This window comes from Heterodontus francisci, chromosome 32 (assembly GCF_036365525.1).
Source record: "Heterodontus francisci isolate sHetFra1 chromosome 32, sHetFra1.hap1, whole genome shotgun sequence".
Taxonomy (NCBI): domain Eukaryota; kingdom Metazoa; phylum Chordata; class Chondrichthyes; order Heterodontiformes; family Heterodontidae; genus Heterodontus; species Heterodontus francisci.
The window spans coordinates 17618245-17640583 of NC_090402.1; the positions used below are offsets into that span (position 1 = coordinate 17618245).

The 22339-nt window shown below is 43.1% G+C and overlaps 2 protein-coding genes across 11 annotated transcripts in view; both read left to right on the forward strand.

Moving 5' to 3' along the window:
* Positions 1-2611, forward strand: part of c5 (complement component 5) — a 141806-nt gene extending 139195 nt beyond the window's left edge. Inside the window, exon 41 of the mRNA XM_068012360.1 lies at positions 1938-2611. Within this exon, the coding sequence (XP_067868461.1) occupies positions 1938-2073 (136 nt within the window). The 3' untranslated portion in view covers positions 2074-2611. The remainder of the gene's footprint in view (positions 1-1937) is intronic.
* Positions 2612-5729: 3118 nt separating this feature from the next.
* LOC137347678 (TNF receptor-associated factor 1-like) overlaps positions 5730-22339 on the forward strand; it is a 55467-nt gene continuing 38857 nt past the window's right edge. For 5 of the 10 annotated variants that reach the window (XM_068012369.1, XM_068012375.1, XM_068012377.1 and 2 more), the window contains exon 1: positions 5731-5864. The gene's annotated coding sequence lies outside the window, so the exon portion shown is untranslated. Of the gene's footprint in view, positions 5865-6916; positions 7117-19000; positions 19277-21547; positions 21572-22339 lie in introns of those variants that run through there. The other 5 variants (XM_068012370.1, XM_068012371.1, XM_068012374.1 and 2 more) reach the window with 5 other exon arrangements.

Below are 22339 nucleotides of genomic sequence, written 5' to 3' on the forward strand. Positions count from 1 at the left end.
TTTGGGTATGCGCTGAAGAAATGCAAATGTTAAAATAAATAAAAATAGAAAGTGCTGGAAATACTCAGCCGGTATGGCAGCAACTGTGGAAAGAGAAACAGAGTTAACGTTTCAGTTTGATGACCTTTCATCAGAACATCGACCTGAAACTTTGAGCTGCATTTTAAGACTTAGGCGCTGCAATAGGCGACGGACATAAATAAATGTGGCCTGCACGCACGGGGACCATGTTGCGGAGCCGCCGCGATTTCAAATGCGGCTGCTCATTAGCATGGCCGTGGCGCCCACCTCCCGCGATGATGTGGAAGGGGCGGGCGAGCTGTTGCGGGCAACGGCATTTGTCACCAATGCAGCGGCGCATTTTTAAAGGGCTTACAGCCCTTAATGTGCATTTAAAATTTAAAGGTACATTTGATGTTCATTTTACAAAAATGAATAAAATACGTTTTCCATGCCCTCTCCCACACCACCCTCCCCCCGAAGGCATTGCACATCATTCCTGCCCTTTTCCCCCGGAATACCTAACATTAAACTTTGACATTCCCCCCACCCCCTCAAAGTTCAGGACCTTTGTCATTTACCCCTTCCCATCACCCCCCCACCCGGCTAATCCAATCATTGTAACCCCGCTCCCCCCTTCCCACACAGAGACAATCACCTCCCCACCCACTGGTGTTGCGCCTTGTTTCCCCGAACGGGGATTTGAAGGCACGCATTGCTGTCCGCCACAATAAAGATTGAAACCTGCTGGCAGAATCGCTGCAGCCTGCATGGTAAGTAGGCATTAACATAGTTTAATGCGGGTCCCGTCACCGAGTGACAGGGTGGCCGCCATGAGGCCTTGCCACCGCCATCGGGGTCAGTGGCGGGTCTCCTTCGTACTGATCTTTTGTTGCTCCCTGCAACCTCCGCCACCTTTCCTGGTGTCGGAGAGGCTTTAAAATCCAGCCCATTAACTCTGACTTTCTCTCCACAGATGCTACCACACCTGCTGAGTATTTCTGGCACTTTCTGTTTCTATTTCAGATTTCCAGCATTTGCAGTATTTTTCTTTTATTCAACTGTTAAAATATTCCCTTTGTACTTTTTTTGAACAAAGTGTAACATTTGCAATTCTCCAGTCCTCTGGTACCACCCCCTGTATCTAAGGAGCATTGAAGATTATGGCCAGTCCCTCTGCAATTTCCACCTTTACTTCCCTTGGTATCCTTGGATTTATCTGATCCGGTCCTGCTGACTTATCAACTTTAAGTACAGCCAGCCTTTTTAACACCTCCTCTTTATCAATTTTTAACCCATCCAGTGTCTTAATTAAAAGCAAAATACTGCAGATGCTGGAAATCAGAAATAAAAACAAGAAATGCTGGAAACACTCAGCAGGTCTGGCAGTATCTGTGGAGAGAGAAGCAGACTTGAAACATTTCCAGCATTTCTTATTTTTATTTCAGTGTCTTAACTACCGCTCCTTTCACTATGACTTTGGCAGCATCTTTTTCCTGGTAAAGACAGATGCAAAGAGCTCATTTACTACCTCAACCATACCCTTTGCCTCCATGCATAAACTCTCTTTTTGGTCCCTAATCAGCATACTCCTCCTTTTACTACCATTTTACTATTTATATGCCTATAAAAGACTTCTATATTCCCTTTTACGTTAGCTGACAGCCTCTTCTCATACTCTGTCTTTGCTTCTCTTATTTTTTTTCACTTCCCCGCTGTACTTTCTATATTCAGCCTGATTCTCACTTGTTTTATCAAGCTGACATCTGTCATATGCACCCTTTTTCTGCTACATCTTGCTCTCTATCTCTTTCATCATCCAGGGAGCTCTGGCTTTGAAGAAGTGCTATCTTTATAGTTGAGTAGTATCACAAATAATGTTTTTGCATTGCAGAGCATATATAGGAATACAGTTTTTTTTGTATTTTTTATACTAGGTATGAATATCCTTTGGACTCATCCAATTGGATAGAAATGTGGCCTTCCGAGAAAACATGTTCTGGAGATGCATGTGGAGACTTCCTCCAGCAAATGACTGAATTTTCAACTGATCTTTTAATAAATGGATGTTAATAGATATGAAAATGAGCTGGAGGCATATTTGAATCTAAAATCTTACTTATGTTACTTTAATCATTGTACCTTACTGGTTTTGTTCTGAATAAGGTAGCTGTTTATCAGCATATTTTCTTAATAATAATGTTCCACATATTTTGTTTGTTCCAGTAAAAAAATTCCTTCACTAATATACAGTGGCATGAAGTTATTTGCAAATGATGGCATCTTTCAGGCCACAACTTGATCAGGAGAGATTTTACACAGGTTGAAATCTTTAGATAGAAATGTTAAACATTAATATCTTTATTAGCCATTTCTAGAACTTGGTAGTGAAAACTGTACTATCCAACTTTCTTAATGCAAACCAGAAAAGTAGTTCTTAGAAATTCACCTACTTTCAGTATAATGCAGCCAAAATTAGGATAAAAGAGAAGTTTATGATGTTGAAAGGTCTATAATGGCTCATTCCACTGTATTATTTCCAATGAAATATGAATGATCAAAATCTGTCTTAGTATGTTTTTCTGATTAAAACAAGAAGTTTTTCTCTGGAGTTTCTCTGTTCCTGTATCTTTAATTTGCCAATGAATGAGGTGACAATGGGCTCGATGTTTTGTGCCTCTGCCCAAGTGCAAGATGAAGAAAACAAATTGCACTGCTCCTACCTAGACCAGGAACACTTGAATTTCCTATCTTGGGTGGAGGGGGAGGGCTGAGGCATCCTGGCACAGATGGGCCAACCACCAGTAGCAGGGATAATAAATTGAAGGCTATTCACAGGCCACTCATGCCTGAAGCTGCATGTCATGCCTCCAAGATCTAGACCTGCTGCCCGCTGATGTACATCCCCAGATAACAGTGAATGTTCTATTTTCGGCCTACCCTCTGGTATTCTTAAAATTATCCATCACCTCCATAGCCATATCCATTTTTTTAACCACTAAGGTGGATGGCTGACCTTGAACACGTCGATAGATTTTGAGGCTGCCTCTTGGTGAAAAAGGGGTAACAGTGCCCTGAATATGGTGGGATGTGACATACTGCCAGTTGTTCTTGCAGACAGTATCTTCCAAAGGACATTTGGAGCATGCACCTGAATCAGGTGATCGAAGCTTTTGACATACATATTCTTGTAGGGCCAGGAAGAGCTGGAATTAGTTCCACCAAGGCCAGGCTAACATTACAGATGTCAATTAACAAATGCTGCAAAACAGGCATTTTCTCAGCAAACCAGAAGTCATAGATCCATAAAATAGGAAAATATACCTAACCTCTCACACACAAAAAAGTAATTATCAGCTCCACTCAGGCTATCCCAATGATTGTTGCAGCCTAAGCAATTGCCACCATTAGAAAGATGGTTACCTTCCTGTAGAGTCAGGAGGAGCAAAATTGCCCCTCCTGGTTCTTCAGCACTCCCAAGGGCCACTGCTGACCCATGATTTTCCCCTTTCCTTCCTCCCAAAACATACCTGTGAGTGGTTGCCAGTGAGGCAGGCAACCCAAATTCGAGCCAGCCACACAGATGAGCTGCCCCTGTTATAACAATGAGGGACAAGGCCCAATTCCTGACAAGCCTTGGGTCTCCCAGGTCAGATGCACGTCATCAGTTATGCACCTGAAACTGGACCATAATAAATTTTTACTCCAATGAGTGAGATTGAGGGGTTTGTCGCACAGAAGGACTCGGCAGGATTTTGGTTCAGGAACACATGAATGGGCCTGACCTGACACTCTCTCCCTTTACTTCATCAACATCCTATTCTTTATTACCTTCATAGTCTCTCCTCCTCCTTATCATCGTCATGTTATGACCTCAGTGAGACCGTTAATGTTAAAATTATTAGATATGAAACCCAGACCAATTTAAAGAATTACATGACAAGATTTCACATTTTAAGATTTTTATTGTAACTAAAGGAAATCCCCGTTAACTGAATAGTACTTTGTAAATAGCTGATACCCCAAATTACAATGAAATGTATTTTCTTTACTTATTAAAATATTTGAAAACCTCACACCACACTTACAGTTTATACAGTTCTCTTTGATGGTGAAATCCTTTGCAGTTAAAAGTCCCAAACTCCTCCCAGTTGCAATAGGTTGGCTCTCCCAGACCGTTTCAAAATCATTGTCCTCTTCGCGCACTTCTGAGTAATTCTGACGTCGATGAATAAGGTGATACTTGGGGCTGAATTTTACACCCCCCCCCCAAAAGAGCGGGGAGGGGGAGGGGGGGGGGGTGTAAAATGGAGCGGGAGGCTTGGGGGGCCCTTCCCAACCCACGCCTGCCTCTGCCACCACTTTAGGTAGGGCAGCAGTGGCAAAAACTGGCCCGCCCATCCCAGGCCAATCAAAACCCTTAAGTGGCCAGTTAATGGCCACTTAGGGGCCTCTGCCACAGTCAGGTGGCCAAGGCCCGAGAAAAGCCGCCTGACAAAAGCAGGCGGCTTTCTGTCAGCCTGGCGTGGTCCTCATGATCAGACACCCTGTGCCCGATAGAGGACCACCCCTGATGCCCCAACCACACCAACACGCACCCCCCCTCCCTGCCGTCCCCCCAATCGACCACCCTTTGCCTTGCCGGGACTCAACTGATAACCCCCAGTGAGACCTCAAAAACTTAACTTCCTCCCTTAACGTCCTGCATCTTACTTCCAATGACAGGGTTGCAGTCCCAGCAGTGGCCACCGCCCCCAGTGGCCACTGCTGGGACAGAGAGCTGCCGGCCCATCAATGGGCCGGCAGCTCCATTAGGCGGGACTTCCCGCCTCAATGAGGTGGAAGTCCCGTCTCAGACCGATTAAAGGCCTAGGGACCATAAAATGCGCGTTGGATGCCCAGGCCAGGTGGAGGCAGGTTCACCACCGACTTTTCAGTCGGTGGACAGTTCCCGTCTGCCGAAGGTAAAATTCAGCCCTTGACTCTAGTTTAAGAGGGAGTGGTGGCTCTCAGTGTCATTTTCCTCCACATGACATGAAAGAGTTTTAAGGCTTCCTCCGATGGAGACACCGCAGTTCTCAAATCTTCTTGAGGTGATTTTGGAGATCACTTACTAAAATTTTGAGCTTTTTTCTTCCTTTTTGCAATTCCCTTGTCTCTATCAGTTTCTCCAGTGAAAGACATTCTTGAAAAGTGGAACAAAAGCACTCAGGAGCCATCTAGTGCAGCTACCAGAGAGTGAAATCAGTGATCCAAATACTTTCCTATTTACTACATCCATAGCTTGCTGCTGCAATTTTCGGCCAGACTCATCCTTTTAATGGGTGTACTCTAACTTCCAAGCACTCCAGTACTGGTGATTTGTGCTGGACATCCTCCAATAGATACATTAATGAGCTGATCCTGAGCATTCTGTCGGATTCGACTCCGTAGGGTATCAACGAGTGCAACTCCAGATAAATTTGTGCAAACCTGGTGCAACACTTAGGGAGGGATATCGGTAGAAAGGTCAAATAAATAGAACATATGAACAGACCTGTTGTATTTAAAGCCTTTAAATAGATGCCAATTTAACATTGTCAGAGCTCTTGACATAAGCAGTTTGAGTGATATGCAATAAGTTGTTTCACCCGCTTCCCACAGCTACGCAGCTGGCAGGTAAATAAACAGTCTGCTGTTAGTTCAGTAGCCAATTAAGACTTTTCAATTGCAGTGGAGACATGTGATGTGGGGGAATTCCACAAGCTGCAGCTGTCATTTTTTTGAACAAAATACAGTTGTTTCACTCAACTGTTTTTCACAGATAAGATACACTTCTAAGAAAGCAAACGGCTGGTTTTAACTACAGAAAGTCTGAAAAGCAGGTAAGTCTGTCTTTTCAATAATTTTTTTTGCACATCATCTGTAAAAACAATATGTTGAGAGCTCTACCTATTGCATAAATTTTGTTTCACCTTTTTATCCATCAATGTAACGTTTCTGTAGCATCTCCTGAAAATAATTACACTGAGATTGAAGAACTATTAGGAATAATTATACAGCCGTGTTCAGATCAAGATGAATTTCAACTATAAAACGCAAATGGTTTGTAGATGTTCTCTGAACCTTGAGAACAACATTGAATCATGGAGCCATTCCAGGGTATGTTATTTTTAATACATACCGTAACGTTCCTGGGGATGAGATTATTCTAATTCTTTTCAGCACAACCACAATTGCCATGGTTGATATTCAGTCAGTGTGTTTCATGTCATTTGATCCATGACACCTAACACTTAAAGATTAAGAAATTCGGAAAGTGCAGATGCTGAGACTCATTATTTCTCAAGATGATCATTCTGTAATCCATGCGTGCCCAATCTCACAAGTACCTGCTGTGGCTATGTGGCAGATTTTCTGTTTCAGATCTCTCTTCCACCGTGAGTTTATTTTTTGTGATTTGCCAAATTTTTTTAAGTCTTTTGTAATTCAAATTTGATTTTGCTGTTGGTTCTATTCCTCTCTTGAAGAATCTTTCTGGAGTCGGTATTTCTGTCAGGGCTGTATATAATCTTGTTTGTAGGCCGCGCAATACTGTTGCAGATAAGTTTCTAAAATTATAAGATAAACACGTTGAACTTTGAGCCCTGATGTACAATGGATTGAAGTGATAATGTGTTATCCGATGAAGTGATGAGATGTCGAGGCCTGCTACCCGACCCGGACCCGACAACATGTCCGGGTTGGGGCCGGCTTTCGGCCTCGGATCGGGCCGAGTCCAGGTCAAGTCGACTCGAGCTGGGCACACACAGTAAGTGCTCTGCTGGTAAGTATTAAAAATAAAAAAAACTTACCGGAGCTGTGAGTCCGGGACGAAACTGAGTCTGCGCAGTGAGCGAGTGACGTCACTATGAGTTCATCGCGCATGCGCGGCATCTTGTAGTTTCGGTGTCAGGAAGGTAAGTGGAGGGATGCTCGGGCTCGGGCTCGGGCTCGATCTCCCGACCTAAAGCAGGCCTCGAATGAGATGGATTTATTTATGCAGTTCTCCCTCCCCAAGCTTGGTGAATTCCGGAACTTAGTCCACGAATTGCAGGGGAGGATTGAGCCACAATCGGTTGCTTTCATTTAGTACAGGTTAGTCATCGTCCTCCTAATTAAAAAAAAATCTTCTAATAGAGGGTGCAACAATTAGTGGGGTTTTTAAAGCAAATATGCGTTACCAATTTAAGACGTTTTATTTGGTCGATGGGAGCATTCTGATTTCAGACAGCCAACATAAAATTAAATAAATAAAAACTGAATTGGTTATTTATGCAGCTTTAACACTAAAGCCTGAAATGTTCATATTTCCCAGTGTGGAATTTATATCAAGATATTGTGATGATTTGTGAAATACTTAAGTAATGGATCTTTTAAATACACCTGTCATAGAATAGTTACAGCACAAAAGAAGGCCATTCGGCCCATTGTGTCCATGCCTGCCCTCTGCAAGACCAATTTAGCTAGTCTCACTCCCCTGCCCTATCGCCCTGCAATTTTTTTTCTCTTCAGGTGCTCATCCAATTCTGTCTTGAAAGGCATAATCGAACCTGCTCCCACCAAACTATCAGGCACTGCATTCCAGATCCTAACCATTCACTACATAAAAAGAAAGGTATTTACTCAACTCACCATTGGGTCTTTTGCCATTCACTTTATATCAGTGTTCTCTGGTTCTCAACCCTTCCAACAATGGGAGCAGTTTCTCTCTATATATTCTGTCTCACCTCAACCCCAGCTTCTCCAATGTATCCATGTAACTGAAGTCCCTCATCCCTGGAACCATTCTCGTAAATCCTTTCTGCACCTCCCTAAAGCCTTCACATCCTTCCTGAAGTGCAGTGCCCAGAATCACAAATCACAGATGCAATCTTTAAACAATTAGGGAAATTGTAATTCACAACAGAAAGACTTGAAAGAAAACCCAAATGAAACTTCCGATTTGTAGTGCCAAAAAGAGGCCAGACGTATCATGAAATCTGATCTGCTTTTGTTTCCAGTTGAGATATTGAAACAACATTTTTTTCATATTCAATAGTTTGTACATATTAAATAGGAATGTACATGAGTAGAAACGTTCATTGCAGTCCATTTGGCAAGTCCCAAAGTTGAAATGAGTGGAATAATACCCATGATGGTGCACACTGCCACTACTGTCTAGTTTACTTTTTCTCCATTTAATGTGGTAGAATTGTAACCTAATGGGCTTCATGTATTTATGCAAAGTGCATAATATAACTATATACAATTTGGTGACTGAAACTGTCTAAGCTGAGTTATTTTATTCACCTGCTCATTTGGAACTAATTCCAACTGATTCCTAAATTACAACAGTGACCACACTTCAAAAAGCACTTTGGTTGTAAAGCACCTTGGGACATCCTGAGATTGTGAAAGGTGCGATTTAAATGCAAGTCTTTTTCTTTGTTTTGTCTATCATCTGCTTGATATTTCTGTAAGTTTTTCTTGATATCCATTTCTCAATCTGGACCATTTGGAAGTATGTGTTGCAGCCAAGTCTGCCAGTTACAACTCTAATTAATGCATTTATTTGGAGCAAAAACAGCTGTACTCAGTGATCATACTCAGGCATTTGAACAGAATTGATTGTAAGGTGAACATAAGAAATAGGAGCAGGAATAGACCATATGGCCCCTTGAGCCTGCTCCGCCTTTCAGTACAATCATGGCTGATCTTCTGTCTCAACTCCACTTTCCCACCTGCTCCTCATATTCCTTGATCCCCCGAGAGACCAAAAACCTGTCAATCTCAGACTTAAATATACTCAACAATAGAGAATCCATGACCCTCTGGGGTAGACAATTCCAAAGATTCACAACCCTCTGAATGAAGAAATTTCTCCTCATCACAGTCCTAAATGATTGACCTTATCCTGAGACTGTTGCAGATTCCCCAGCAAGCCCCTTCAGATGAACATAAGATCACCTCTCATTCTTCTAAACTCCAGAGAATAAAGGCCCAATTTGCTCAGCCTCTCATCACAGGACAACCTTCTCATCCCAGGAACCAATCTAGTGAACCTTTGCTGTACCGCCTCCAATGCAAGTATAACTTCCTGTAAATATGCAGACCAAAACTGCACACAGTACTCCAGGTGTGGTCTCACCAAAGCCCTATACAATTGTAGCAAGATTTCCTTATTCCTGTCCTTTTATTGCAAGGGGTTTGGAGTACAACATGCTATTGCCTTCCTAATTGCATGCTGTACCTGCATGTTAACTTCAGTGTTTCTTTTACAAGTACACCCAAATCTCTCTCTGAACATCGGCATTTAGAAGTTACACGCTTTTTAAAAAAAATGTTCTGCTTTTTTATTCTTACTACCAAAGTGAATAAACTCTGACTTCCTCACATTATACTCCATCTGCCACCTTGCTGCCCGCTCAATTGCCAGTCTTCATCGCTCTACAGCCTCTGTGTCCTCCTCACAGCTTACATTCCCACCTAACTTTATATCAGCAAACATAGATACATTATGCTCTGCCTCTTCATCTAAGTCATTAATATAGATTGGTAAATATCTGAGGCCCCAGCACTGATCCTTGCAGCACACAACTGGTTACAGCCTGCCAACTTGAAAATGCCCATTTACCCCTCCTCTCTGCTTCCTGTCCATTAACCAATCCTCCATCCATGCTAATATGTTACCTCCAACTCCATGAACCCTTATCTTGTGTATTAACCTTTTGTGTGACACCTTAATGAATGCCTTTTGGAAATCCAAATATACGACATCTACTGGTTCTCCTTTGTCTACCCTATTAGTTACATCCTCAAAAACTCAAATTTGTCAAACACTATTTCCCTTTGTAAAACCATGTTGACTTTATCTGATCGTATTATGATTTTCTAAGGGCATTGTTAAGACTTTCTTAATAGATCCTAGCATTTTCCCAATGACTGTCCGGCTAACTGGCATGTAGTTCCCTGTTCTCTCCCTCCTTTCTTGAATAGCAATGTTACATTTGCTAACTTCCAATCTGCTGGGACTGTTCTAGAATCTAGGGAATTTTGGAAAATCATAAACAGTGCATCCACTATCTCTGTAGCTACTTCTTTTAGAACCCTAGATGTAGGACATCAGGTTGTGGGGATTTGTCAGATTTTAGTCCCTTAAGTTTCTCCAATACTTTTTCCCTGCTGATATTAATTACCTTAAGTTCCTCATTCTTATAAGCCCGTTGGTTACTCTCTATTTCTGGTATGTAATTTGTGTCTTCTACTATGAAGATAGACACAAAATATTTGTTTAACATCTCTGCCATTTCTTCATTCCCCATGATAATTGCTCCTGTCTCTGCCTCCAAGGGGCCAACATTTACTTTAGTTACTCTCCTTTTTATATACTTGTGAAAGCTCTTATAGTCTGTTTTTATATTCCTGGTTAGTTTATTCTCATTCTATTTTTTTCCCTTTTTATCAACTTTTTGGTTGCCCTTTGCTGGTTTCAAAAACACTTCCAATGCTACTATTCTTTGCAACATTATAAGCCCTTTTTAATCTAATACTATCCTTAACTTCCCTAGTAAGCCAGGGATGGATCTTTCTTGCTGAGGTTTTGTTGTTTTAATGGAATGTATTTTTGTTGAACATTTTGAATTGTTTCTTTAAATGTTTCCCACTGTTTATTGACTGCCATACCTTTCAGTCTATTTACCCAGTCAAACTTAGCCAGCTCTCCCCTCATACCTGCGTAAATTTGTTCAGTTAAAGATTCTTGTTTGGAACTGGAGTGTTTTGCTTTCAAACTTAACATGGAATTCATTTGTTTTATGGGCATTTTTTTCCAGAGGATCTTTTACTTTGAGAATACTAATTAAACCTGCCTCATTGCACAATACTACATCTAAAATAGCTTTATCCCTATTGGTTCCAAAAGTATTGTTCCAGGAAACTCTCAAAAGCATTCTGCAAACTCATTTTCCTGACTACCTTTGCCAATTTAATTTGTCCTTTTGGGCGGCACAGTGGCGCAGTGGTTAGCACCACAGCCTCACAGCTCCAGCGACCCAGGTTCAGTTCTGGGTACTGTCTGTGCAGAGTTTGCAAGTTCCCCCTGTGTCTGCGTGGGTTTCCGCCGGGTGCTCCGGTTTCCTCCCACAGCCAAAGACTTGCAGGTTAATAGGTAAATTGGCCATTGTAAATTGCCCCGAGTGTAGGTAGGTGGTAGGAGAATGGTGGGGATGTGGTAGAGAATATGGGGTTAATGTAGGATTAGTATAAATGAGTGGTTGTTGGTCGGCACAGACTCGGTGGGCCGAAGGGCCTGTTTCAGTGCTGTATCTCTAAATAAATAAATAAAAAATAAATAAATATGAAGATCTAAAATCCTCCACAATGATTATGTTGCCTTTGTTACAAGCTCCAATTATTTCTTGCTTAATGCTCTGTCGGGGCAGGGGTGGGGGGCTATAAACCACTCCCACAAGTATTTTCTGACCCTTGTTATTCCTAATCTCCACCCATATTGATTCTACTTCCTAATTTTCTGAGCCAAGATCCTCTCTGTCCTGATGTCATCCTTTACCAATCCTAGCTGCTATTCCTCCTTTTCCATTCTGTCTGTCTTTCCAAAATGTTGTGTACCCTGGAATATTTATTTCCCAACCTTAGTCACCTTGTAACCATGACCCAGTAATGGCAATTAGATATAAACCATTTGTCTCTATTTGTACCACTAGTTTATCTATCTCATTAGGAATGCTTCATACATTCAGTTAAAAAGCCTTCAATTTTATTTTTTACCAGTATTCTTTGCATCGATCTTATTCACTATTACTGTTAAGCTCTCTATCCCTTCCTGTCCCATTCTGCTTGTCTTTTCCCAATCGCTACGCTGTTCTATTGCTTTGACTTTCTCTTTGGATTTCTAAATCTCCCTTCACCTGAGTCCTCCCTTCCCTCTTTTAGCTTAAAGCCCTAGCCACAGCCAGGACACTAGTCCCAGCCTGGTTTTAGTGGTACCCATCCTAATTGAACAACTCCCTCTTTCCCCAGTACCTGTGCCAGTGCCCCATGATTCAAAATCCCTTCTTCCCATGCAACGTTTTTGAGCCACACCTTTAATTCTCTAATCTGCTTGACCCTTTGCCAATTGGCTTGTGGCTCAGGTAACAATCCAGAGATTACTATCTTTGAGGTTCTGCACAAACAACAACAATTGCATACCAAGGATAGTAAAACCTGGAATGTTTATGATGCTTCCTGTCACTGGCCAAAAAAAATACTGTGAAAAGCAAATTCTGGACCTTTTTCAGGTGGAACTAATTCCAACTAACTGCTACCAACTGATACCTAAATTTCAACAGTACATGTGATAAATTAGAGCTGTTGGTAAGTTAAAAGGTGTTATGATTTAGAGATGTTTTTACTGAAGAGAAAAGTTGCTGATGTAAGAAATTCCAAGTGGTGCGGGTGATATGTTTGCATTGAAGGCACCATCTTGTTTTCCTACACAGTTGTACTCTGAGTTCCCTGTGCCTTCATTTCCCATTTTAGAAAGAAAGCATTAAGTACATTATTTATCTACAATGATTGAAATCTTATAACAAAAATAAATCAGAAGATATTGTAGTAGCATATCACAGGAGGTTGTGGAAATGGATTTTCTTGGTATAAAACATCTGAGCCTTGTTCTTAGTTCCCTAAATGTTGCTTTGCTTGGGCATACGCAAACGTTAAACTAGCAGCTTTGGGGTACAATTTGCCACATTGTGGTAGTTTTTTTAAAATTCATTCATGGGATGTAGGCGTCGCTGGCCAGGCCAGCATTTATTGCCCATCCTAATTGCCCTTGAGAAGGTGGTGGTGAGCTGCTTTCTTGAACCGCTGCAGTCCATGTGGGGTAGGTACACCCACAGTGCTGTTTGGAAGGGAGTTCCAGGATTTTGACCCAGCGACAGTGAAGGAACGGCGATATAGTAACAAATCAGGATGGTATGTGACTTGGAGGGGAACTGGTGGTGTTCCCATATATTTGCTGCCCTTGTCCTTCGAGGTGGTAGAGGTCGCGGGTTTGGAAGGTGCTGTCTTAGGAGCCTTGGTGCGTTGCTGCAGTGCATCTTGTAGATGGTACACACTGCTGCCAATGTGCGTCGGTGGTGGAGGGATTGAATGTTTGTAGATGGGGTGCCAATCAAGCGGGCTGCTTTGTCCTGGATGGTGCCAAGTCTCTTGAGTGTTGTTGGAGCTGCACCCATCCAGGCAAGTGGAGAGTATTCCATCACACTCCTGACTAAGCAAGTGCCTTGTAGATGGTGGACAGGCTTTGGGGAGTCAGGAGGTGAGTTACTCGCCTCAGGATTCCTAGCCTCTGACCTGCTCTTGCAGCCACGGTATTTATATGGCTACTCCAGTTCAGTTTCTGGTCAATGGTAGCCCCTAGGATGTTGATAGTGGGGGATTCAGCGATGGTAAAGCCGTTGAATGTCAAGGGGAGATGGTTAGATTCTCTCTTGTTGGAGATGGCCATTGCCTGGCACTTGTGTGGCGCGAATGTTACTTGCCATTTCTCAGCCTAAGCCTGGATATTGTCCAGGTCTTGCTGCATTTCTACACGGACTGCTTCAGTATCTGAGGAGTCACGAATGGTGCTGAACATTGTGCAATCATCAGCGAACATCCCCACTTCTGACCTTATGATTGAAGGAAGGTCATTGATGAAGCAGCTGAAGATGGTTGGGCCTAGGACACTACCCTGAGGAACTCCTGCAGTGATGTCCTGGAGCTCAGATGATTGACCTCCAACAACCACAACCATCTTCCTTTGTGCTAGGTATGACTCCAGCCAGCGGAGAGTTTTCCCCCTGATTCCCATTGACCTCAGTTTTGCTAGGGCTCCTTGATGCCATACTCGGTCAAATGCTGGCTTGATATCAAGGGCAGTCACTCTCACCTCATCTCGAGTTCAGCTCTTTTGTCCATGTTTGAACCAAGGCTGTAATGAGGTCAGGAGCTGAGTGGCCCTGGCGGAACCCAAACTGAGCGTCACTGAGCAGGTTTTTGCTAAGCAAGTGCCGCTTGATGGCACTGTTGATGACACCTTCCATCACTTTATTGATGATTGAGAGTAGGCTGATGGGGCGGTAGTTGGCCGGGTTGGACTTGTCCTGCTTTTTGTGTACAGGACATACCTGGGCAAATTCCCACATTGCAGGGTCGATGCCAGTGTTGTAGCTGTACTGAAACAGCTTGGCTAGGGGCGCGGCAAGTTCTGGAGCACAGGTCTTCAGTACTATTGCCGGAATATTGTCAGGGCCCATAGCTTTTGCAGTATCCAGTGCCTTCAGTCGTTTCTTGATATCACGAGGAGTGAATCGAATTGGCTGAAGTCTGGCATCTGTGATGCTGGGGACTTCAGGAGGAGGCCGAGATGGATTATCAACTCGGCACTTCTGGCTGAGGATTGTTGCAAATGCTTCAGCCTTATCTTTCGCACTGATGTGCTGGGCTCCCCTATCATTGAGGATGGGGATATTTGTGGAGCCACCTGCGGCGCAGTGGTTAGCACCGCAGCCTCACAGCTCCAGCGACCCGGGTTCAATTCTGTGTACTGCCTGTGTGGAGTTTGCAAGTTCTCCCTGTGTCTGCGTGGGTTTCCTCCGGGTGCTCCGGTTTCCTCCCACAGCCAAAAGACTTGCAGGTTGATAGGTAAATTGGCCATTATAAATTGCCCCTAGTATAGGTAGGTGGTAGGGGAATATAGGGACAGGTGAGGATGTGGTAGGAATATGGGATTAATGTAGGATTAGTATAAATGGGTGGTTAATGGTCGGCACAGACTCGGTGGGCCGAAGGGCCTGTTTCAGTGCTGTATCTCTAAATCTAAATCTAAGTCACCTCCTCCAGTTAGATGTTTAATTGTCCACCACCATTCACGGCTGGATGTGGCAGGACTGCAGAGCTTAGATCTGATCCGTTGGTTATGGGATCGCTTAGCTCTGTCTATCGCGTGCTGCTTACGCAGTTTGGCATGCAAGTAGTCCTGAGTTGTAGCTTCACCAGGTTGACACCTCATTTATTTATTTTATTTATTTTTTTATTTCTTCCCTCGTGTTGGTTCCCCCACCACCTGCCGCAGACCTAGTCTAGCAGCTATGTCCTTTTGGACGGCCAGTAGTGGTGCTACCGAGCCACTCTTGGTGGTGGACATTGAAGTCCCCCACCCAGAGTACATTTTGTGCCTTTGCCACCCTCAGTGCTTCCTCCAAGTGGTGTTCAACATGGAGGAGTACTGAGTCATCAGCTGAGGGAGGGCGGTTGGTGGTAATCAGTAACCTTGCCATGTTTGACCTGATGCCATGAGATTTCATGGGGTCCGGAGTCGATGTTGAGGACTCCAATGGCAACTCCCTCCCTACTGTATACCACTGTGCCACCACCTCTGGTGGGTCTGTCCTGCCGTTGGGACAGGACATACCCAGGGATGGTGATGGCAGTGTCTGGGACATTGTCTGTAAGGTATGATTCTGTGAGTATGACTATGTCAGGCTGTTGCTTGACTAGTCTGTGGGACAGCTCTCCCAACTTTGGCACAAGCCCCCAGAACTTAGTAAGGAGAACTTTGCAGGGTTGACTGAGCTGGGTTTGCCGTTGTTGTTTCCGGTGCCTCGGTCGATGCCGGGTGGTCCGTCCGGTTTCATTCCTTTTTATTGACTTTGTAGCGGTTAGGTACAACTGAGTGGCTTGCTAGGCCATTTCAGAGGGCATGTAAGAGTTAACCACATTGCTGTGGGTCTGGAGTCACATGTAGGCCAGACCAGGTAAGGACATTAGTGAACCAGATGGGTTTTTACTACAGTCGACAATGGTTTCATGGCCATCATTAGATTCCAGATGTATTAATTAAATTCAAATTCCACCTTCTGCTGTGGCGGGATTCGAACCCATGTCCCCAGAGAAATACCCTGGGTCTCTGGGTTACTAATCCAGGGATAATACCACTATGCCACCGCCTCCTGGCCTGGCCTGGCTAGCATCTTCACAGTTTTCAGTTGAACGACTTCACAACTTTGACAGGGCTGTCTGCTTCTTGATGAGTTGAACTCAAGTGCACCGCCTGCTGAAGGAAAGGAAACTTGGAAGGTAGTGCATTAGTCACCAGCAGTACATTCTCTGGGCTTATTCAGATTCTGAATGTGCAGCTAATCTTCCTATGAGAGCTTGGAGGAGCTACATGGTCCTTACCCAGAGTTCACTTGATTACTTCCAGAGATTTCCAGCAAAGAGGGTGCGACAAATTTATCAGGAGGAGGGGTGCAAGCAACATGCCAGACATTCCTCCAATCTGTTCCTAGTTCTCTGGTGTTACTTCATTGGAGGTGTGGCAGAAACTCTGTCTACTCGTGTAAGTGGTGTTTCTGTTACACTTCTGCCAAAGTGAGTTAAGATCTGAGGAATTTCCTGGCCAATGAGGTTTTTTTTAAAATTTATTCATTCATGGGATGTGGGCATCTCTCGCAAGGCCAGTATTTATTGCCCAACAATAAATGCTAAGCTTTGGGGTTTTTATATGATTGTAAGAAAGCAGATTTAAAACAGATAACGTGACAAAACTGCTTAAATATTCTGAGTTTCCAACTACATCCACACTAACATTATTGCAATCATGCAAAAATACTCTTTCTTAGAAAGAGGCAAGCTGGCATGGAATATGAATCTCTGAAGAGGGGCTTATCAAAAAAGGTTGTTTATAGAGAAAATAAAATTAGATTGTTTGCAATTTAAACAACCATTCAGATAACACTTTTGTCTTGCTCTATTTATTGCAGGCTAATAAATAGGGCCCTACCAAATTCACGGCAGTGAAAAATGCATCACTAACTGAAATCTCGGGTCCTCTGCAAAATCGGCCATTTTGTGAACTTCGTGTGTTTTACTGATTGGCCCAAGGCTGAACTCGTTGTTTGCTGGACATGTTGTGAACATTGCATGTTTTACTAGCTGACACAAGGCTCAATTTGCTGATTTGTAGATGAGGGAGGGTTTCTGGTGCAGTTTTGAGAGTAGCAGTCTCAAGTGTTTGCAGACAAGTGAGAATGGCAGAATGAGCAAATCAAAAACGCCCACAACTATTACTGCAGCACATTGAGTGAAAAAATTTGGAAGCCAAATTCTGCATGCCGATGGTGGAATATTGTTTTGTACAAGCTACAGTGTTTTGTTGGATTGCACACGGCAGGCAATGGTTCAGCTCCACTTAAAGTCCAAAAGCCATTGCAGCAGAAAGAGAGAATTTGACGCTGCACTGCTGGAAAACGAACAAGCAACGATTTCATCTCTTTAAGATGTAGACAGAGAGCTCAGAAAATTGCCTGTTGGTTACCATGGAATTTGTGGATGTTTTTGCAAGTGCCAACATACCATTGAAAAAACTTGACTATCCATAATGTGTAAAATGGTGGTTGCTTGCCAAGCGCAAATAAACTACAACAGGACTAACCACCAAAGGGTTTTGCAACACATTACGAGGAGATGAGTTGTATTGAATGCAGAATTCACAACCTTGCAAGGCTAACACAGTGTTGTCTGAGAATTCCAACAAATTCCGTGGACGCGGAGGGAGCTGTGTCTAAACACAGACTGCTGTTCACAATGCAGAGACAGGGAATGAAGAAAGAGATAGTTGTAGGTTGCTCCATGCTCACATTCAGCGACTGACTTCAGTGAGTAAAGAATGTGACCTGTTATCGTCAGCTTTTTACAATAGTTTTTGAGCATACAAATAAATGCCATTTGAAACCAGAAACCTTTTTTTGTCTTTTTTTTTGGATCATTTTCATGGTTTGTTGTGAAATAGTGATATTTATGATTTAAATGTGAATTCATGAAATTCACAATTCTTAAAAGCCATAACAATGAAATTTGTAAAATTTGACTCTGAATTTGGTAGGACCCCAATTATAAACTTGATCTATAGTTTGTGGTGTACTTGGAGCTTCACTGAGAAGATGCAAAGAAATAGTGTTGAAAATAGTCACAACACACCCACTCCCACCACCCCCACCCCCCACACACATTACTACCTTCCTTTTTTGGGGATGTAATGTTGCTATTGTTTTTCTGCTTTCTGTGGGGAAATACTTGGCCTCAGTTTGGCAACTGGCCACAATGTATTGACAGAAGCTCACTGTATGTGGAAATTCAGGCCAGATCTGAATCTATTACTCCATTGCACAGCATGTGGATGGATTTGCAACAAAAATTTAGTTACTTTTTTGTTAAGGGCAACAATTGCAAAACCAGATCTAGATTATCCACAGCACATAAATAATATTTTTAAAGCTTTTAAACTTGTCAAATTAACAAATATTCTGTTTGACTGTTAACTGCTATGAATTGATGTGTTACTTTTGGGCAATGTGTGTAGGAGAATTTGGCAAACTCTATTAAGTGCTTGTGAATTGCTGCACTGAGAGAAGCTATGAAAACAAAATTTACTTTGCATGTACCAGTCTGTTGGACAGTTCCTGTTTGAGTATTAGATTAAATTGCTTGCATAACTGAAGGAAAGAAATGGAGGCAGGGTATCCAAAAGTTTTTTTTTTAGTAGTCCTAAGGATATGGACATTGCACGAGCAAGGTCAACTTATTGCCCATTTTTGTTGCCATGACCTTACAGAAATTTACAACTGGGAGCTTTATCCACTCAGGGCATTCAGAAACAACAACATAAGTGTGGACTGGTCACATGTAAGCCAGACTGTACAGGATGGCAGGTCCCCCTGTGTCCTGAAGAACATTGACAAAGTAATTGAGGTTTTATGGTAATTTTTCTGATGCCAGTCCACTAATTAGACAATTCATTGAAGTCAATTTCACAAGTTTCCATGGTGGAATTGGAAATTTCAATCTGAGTTTATTTTCCAGTACCAGAGCATTATAATATTGTAATTCATATCAGAGCAATGTTTTAATTTCATGTCATTATCTAAGGTATTATTGATTTATTATCCTTCAGTCAACAGGAGTAGTTACAGATTGCCAATGGACTCTGTACAAGATTAAGACTGAGTCGACCTGATCATGGTTGAAGGCCCACACAGTCAAAGAAAGTGCCATTTGAAATTAAAACATTTTCTCATGAACAGTCATCCCCTTCTGGCAAACCTCTAGATACGGTTTTGGATAATGTGACCAAAAAATACATCTACCTGTATCAGAAGCCACTGAAGAACCCAATGCAGACTACATGTGCACACCAATACTGCATGGATTGCATCCAGTGCCTACTGGGGTATGTTTACCATTAGGAAATGGATAGCTAATCCCCTCATTTGCTGTGTAGATACTGAGAGATAGTTCTGTCTTGCATAGACATGTGAGCACAGCTCTTTATTCTGCCCTATGTGCCCTGGCCCATTCTAATACAATGCTTCAGTGATGAAATGCTGACAATAGTTTTGTGAAATCAAATACTAAACTCAATTCTTACGCACAGCAACATTACATCCCCAAAAAAGGCTTGGTTCATTGTGGAGCACTTAATGTTTTAGTAAATTTGTCTTTTATTAGGTATACAACCAAAACAACTTTTAGACGAACATTCAAATTGGTGTGAAAATTATTGTAGGTCAGTCAACATCTGAAAAGAGAAGTTAATGTTTTGGGTATAGACTTTGAGATCTGAAATCCTGGGCTGGATTTTCATTATGGTGGTTGGAAACAAGAATCGGTCTAGTTTTGGGTCAGAAACCTGCTCCTGTGCGAAGCTGATATGAATTGCAATTTTCAAATGGATAAGCCTTTAACTGGTATTGAGTCGGGTTTCCTGTCCTCTTACAGCTAGTGGGATTGAAAATGGCAGTGGGCCAGATCAAGTGTGGGGCTCATGTAAACTTCCACAGCACCAGAGGAAAGCAAAATGTCACAAGGGAGCTGGAGGGCTGGTACTAGAGGCAGAGCAGATCCTCACTTCATCAGTGCCTACCTGGATGTAATGCTGGAGGCCATGAGGGAGAGGAGGGAGGTCCTTTCCCCAGAGTGTGGCAGGAGGAGGCCACCTCGTCATGCAGCAGAGGTACCACTTTGGTCAGTGCTATCCCCTTCTGCCCCTCTTCCTCCTCCTTTCTTACCACCTGCTGCTCCCCTGATGAGCTGTTTCTTTCCAGGGCCTCAAGGTCCACACCTCTCTGGAGGGCCATGTTATGGAGAGCACAGACCATCACAATGACAGAGAACCTTGTATTGGAAGGCACCACCCGATGGACTCAGAGACCAGAATCGCATCTTCCGAAACCTTCTCAATGGTTGGCCTGCTGAGCTGGTAGCATTGGTTATTTCGCCTGTGTGCCCCTGTCTGGGGCGCTCATAGAGGAATCAGTAGCCATCACTTCAAAGGATTTCCCTTGTCCCCTTGGATCCATCCATCCATGGATTTTGGGGGATGGAGTGAAGTACTAAGGCAGCCTAGACAGGCAGAGAATGAAGAACACACGAACATACAAATTAGAAGCAGGAGTAGGCCAGAACGAGTCATGGCAGCTGCCAGGAAAGTGAGGGCACACCTGGAGGAAGCTCTTGTTGTGGTTGTGGACCAGTTGGATGTTTAGGCAGTGGAAGCCCTTCCTGTTGATGGATCTCACTGGCTATTGCTGAATGCCTTGACGGCCACATGGGCGCCAGTGATAATGCCCTGCACCTGGGGAATCCAGTGATGGAGGCCGAACCCAATGCTTCTGTGTCAACATGGGTGTTATATTGTCTAAAGTGTGGTTATATAAGCTCTGGGAACCACAAGACATAATATGGTGGCAGCAAAGTGTTTGTGAGTAAAATTCAAACCCTATGAGCGATGTAAATGCTGAATTTGATTGTGAAAAACAACCCGAATTAGTTTAGTTTAGTTTAGAGATACAGCACTGAAACAGGCCCTTCGGCCCACCGAGTCTATGCCGACCATCAACCACCCATTTATACTAATCCTACACTAATTCCATATCCCTACCACATCCCCACCTGTCCCTATATTCCCCTACCACCTACCTATACTAGGGGCAATTTTATAATAGCCGATTAACCTATCAACCAGCAAGTCTTTGGCATGTGGGAGGAAACCGGTGCACCCGGAGGAAACCCACACAGACACAGGGAGAACTTGCAAACTCCACACAGGCAGTACCCAGAATTGAACCTGGGTCGCTGGAGCTGTGAGGCTGCGGTGCTAACCACTGCGCCACTGTGCTGCCCCTAGTGCCAGAAAACGAGATGGCCATCACCTCAGCAAGAACGCGCAGTTCCAGTCCAAGATGAATTGGGAGGCCGACAATGTTGTAGAGGCATTCGAAAAGTTTAAGCAAAAGTGCAAATTGACATTCAGTATTTTCTGAAAGGCACGAGTGAAGAGGAAAAGGTCAGCTACATACTTTTGTGGACAGAAGAGAAAGGATTAGATCTTTTCAATAGCTGGGAAATGAGTGAGGACGACAGTAAAAATGCAGACGTGATTTTGGGAAATTCTGCACAGGTCTTCAGCCAAAGTCAAACCATTGGATCCACCATTATGAATTTCCGAGCCTGAGACAAGAACAAGGTGAGTCTATTGACAATTTCTTAATGAGATTGAGAAACATAGCCAGCTAGTGTAAATTCAAAGACATGGCTGAAAGGCTGGTAGGTCAGCTTATTTGGAGTTCTGCACGCCCTGATGTACAAAAAAAGCTTTAATTGGAAAGGAAAATCTTACAATATCGCAGGCTGTAGACACTACCAGAGCACATGAAGTCATGAGTAGACAGATAAGATGCTGAATACCTAAATGGCTAGCCTTCAGTTAAGTCAAGGGAAAGGAAACCGGGTTGATGCAGTGAAACAGCAATCAAGGAATGCACACTACAGAGGTGGAAAGATGTGCAAGAGATGTAGACAGCTATATGAGTTCACAGACAGAAAGAAAAGTTCCGCATACGGATCAAACTGCAGAGTTTGTGGAAAGCCCAATCATTTGGAAAAGATATGCAGAATAAAGAAAGTAGATGGTAAAGGAATTGCCAGAGGCAGAGCAACAGGGAAAATGAGAAAAAGAAGAAACCAAAACATCCATACCCTGGAAGATGATGAGTTTAAGAACACAAGAGACATAGGAACCACAGACCTACATGAAATATCTGGATACGAAAAGTTCCCGAAGAAAAGACATAAGGATCAGGAAGAAGGTGAAGGGGAAGCCCACAACCATAAATCTGAAGCTGAAGCTTGATACTGGAGCACAGAGTAACATCACCCCGCTCAGACTATACAGAAAATCTTACCTGAAAATTTGAAAATGATTGCCAAAACAAAGATGCTCTGAAACCAAGCA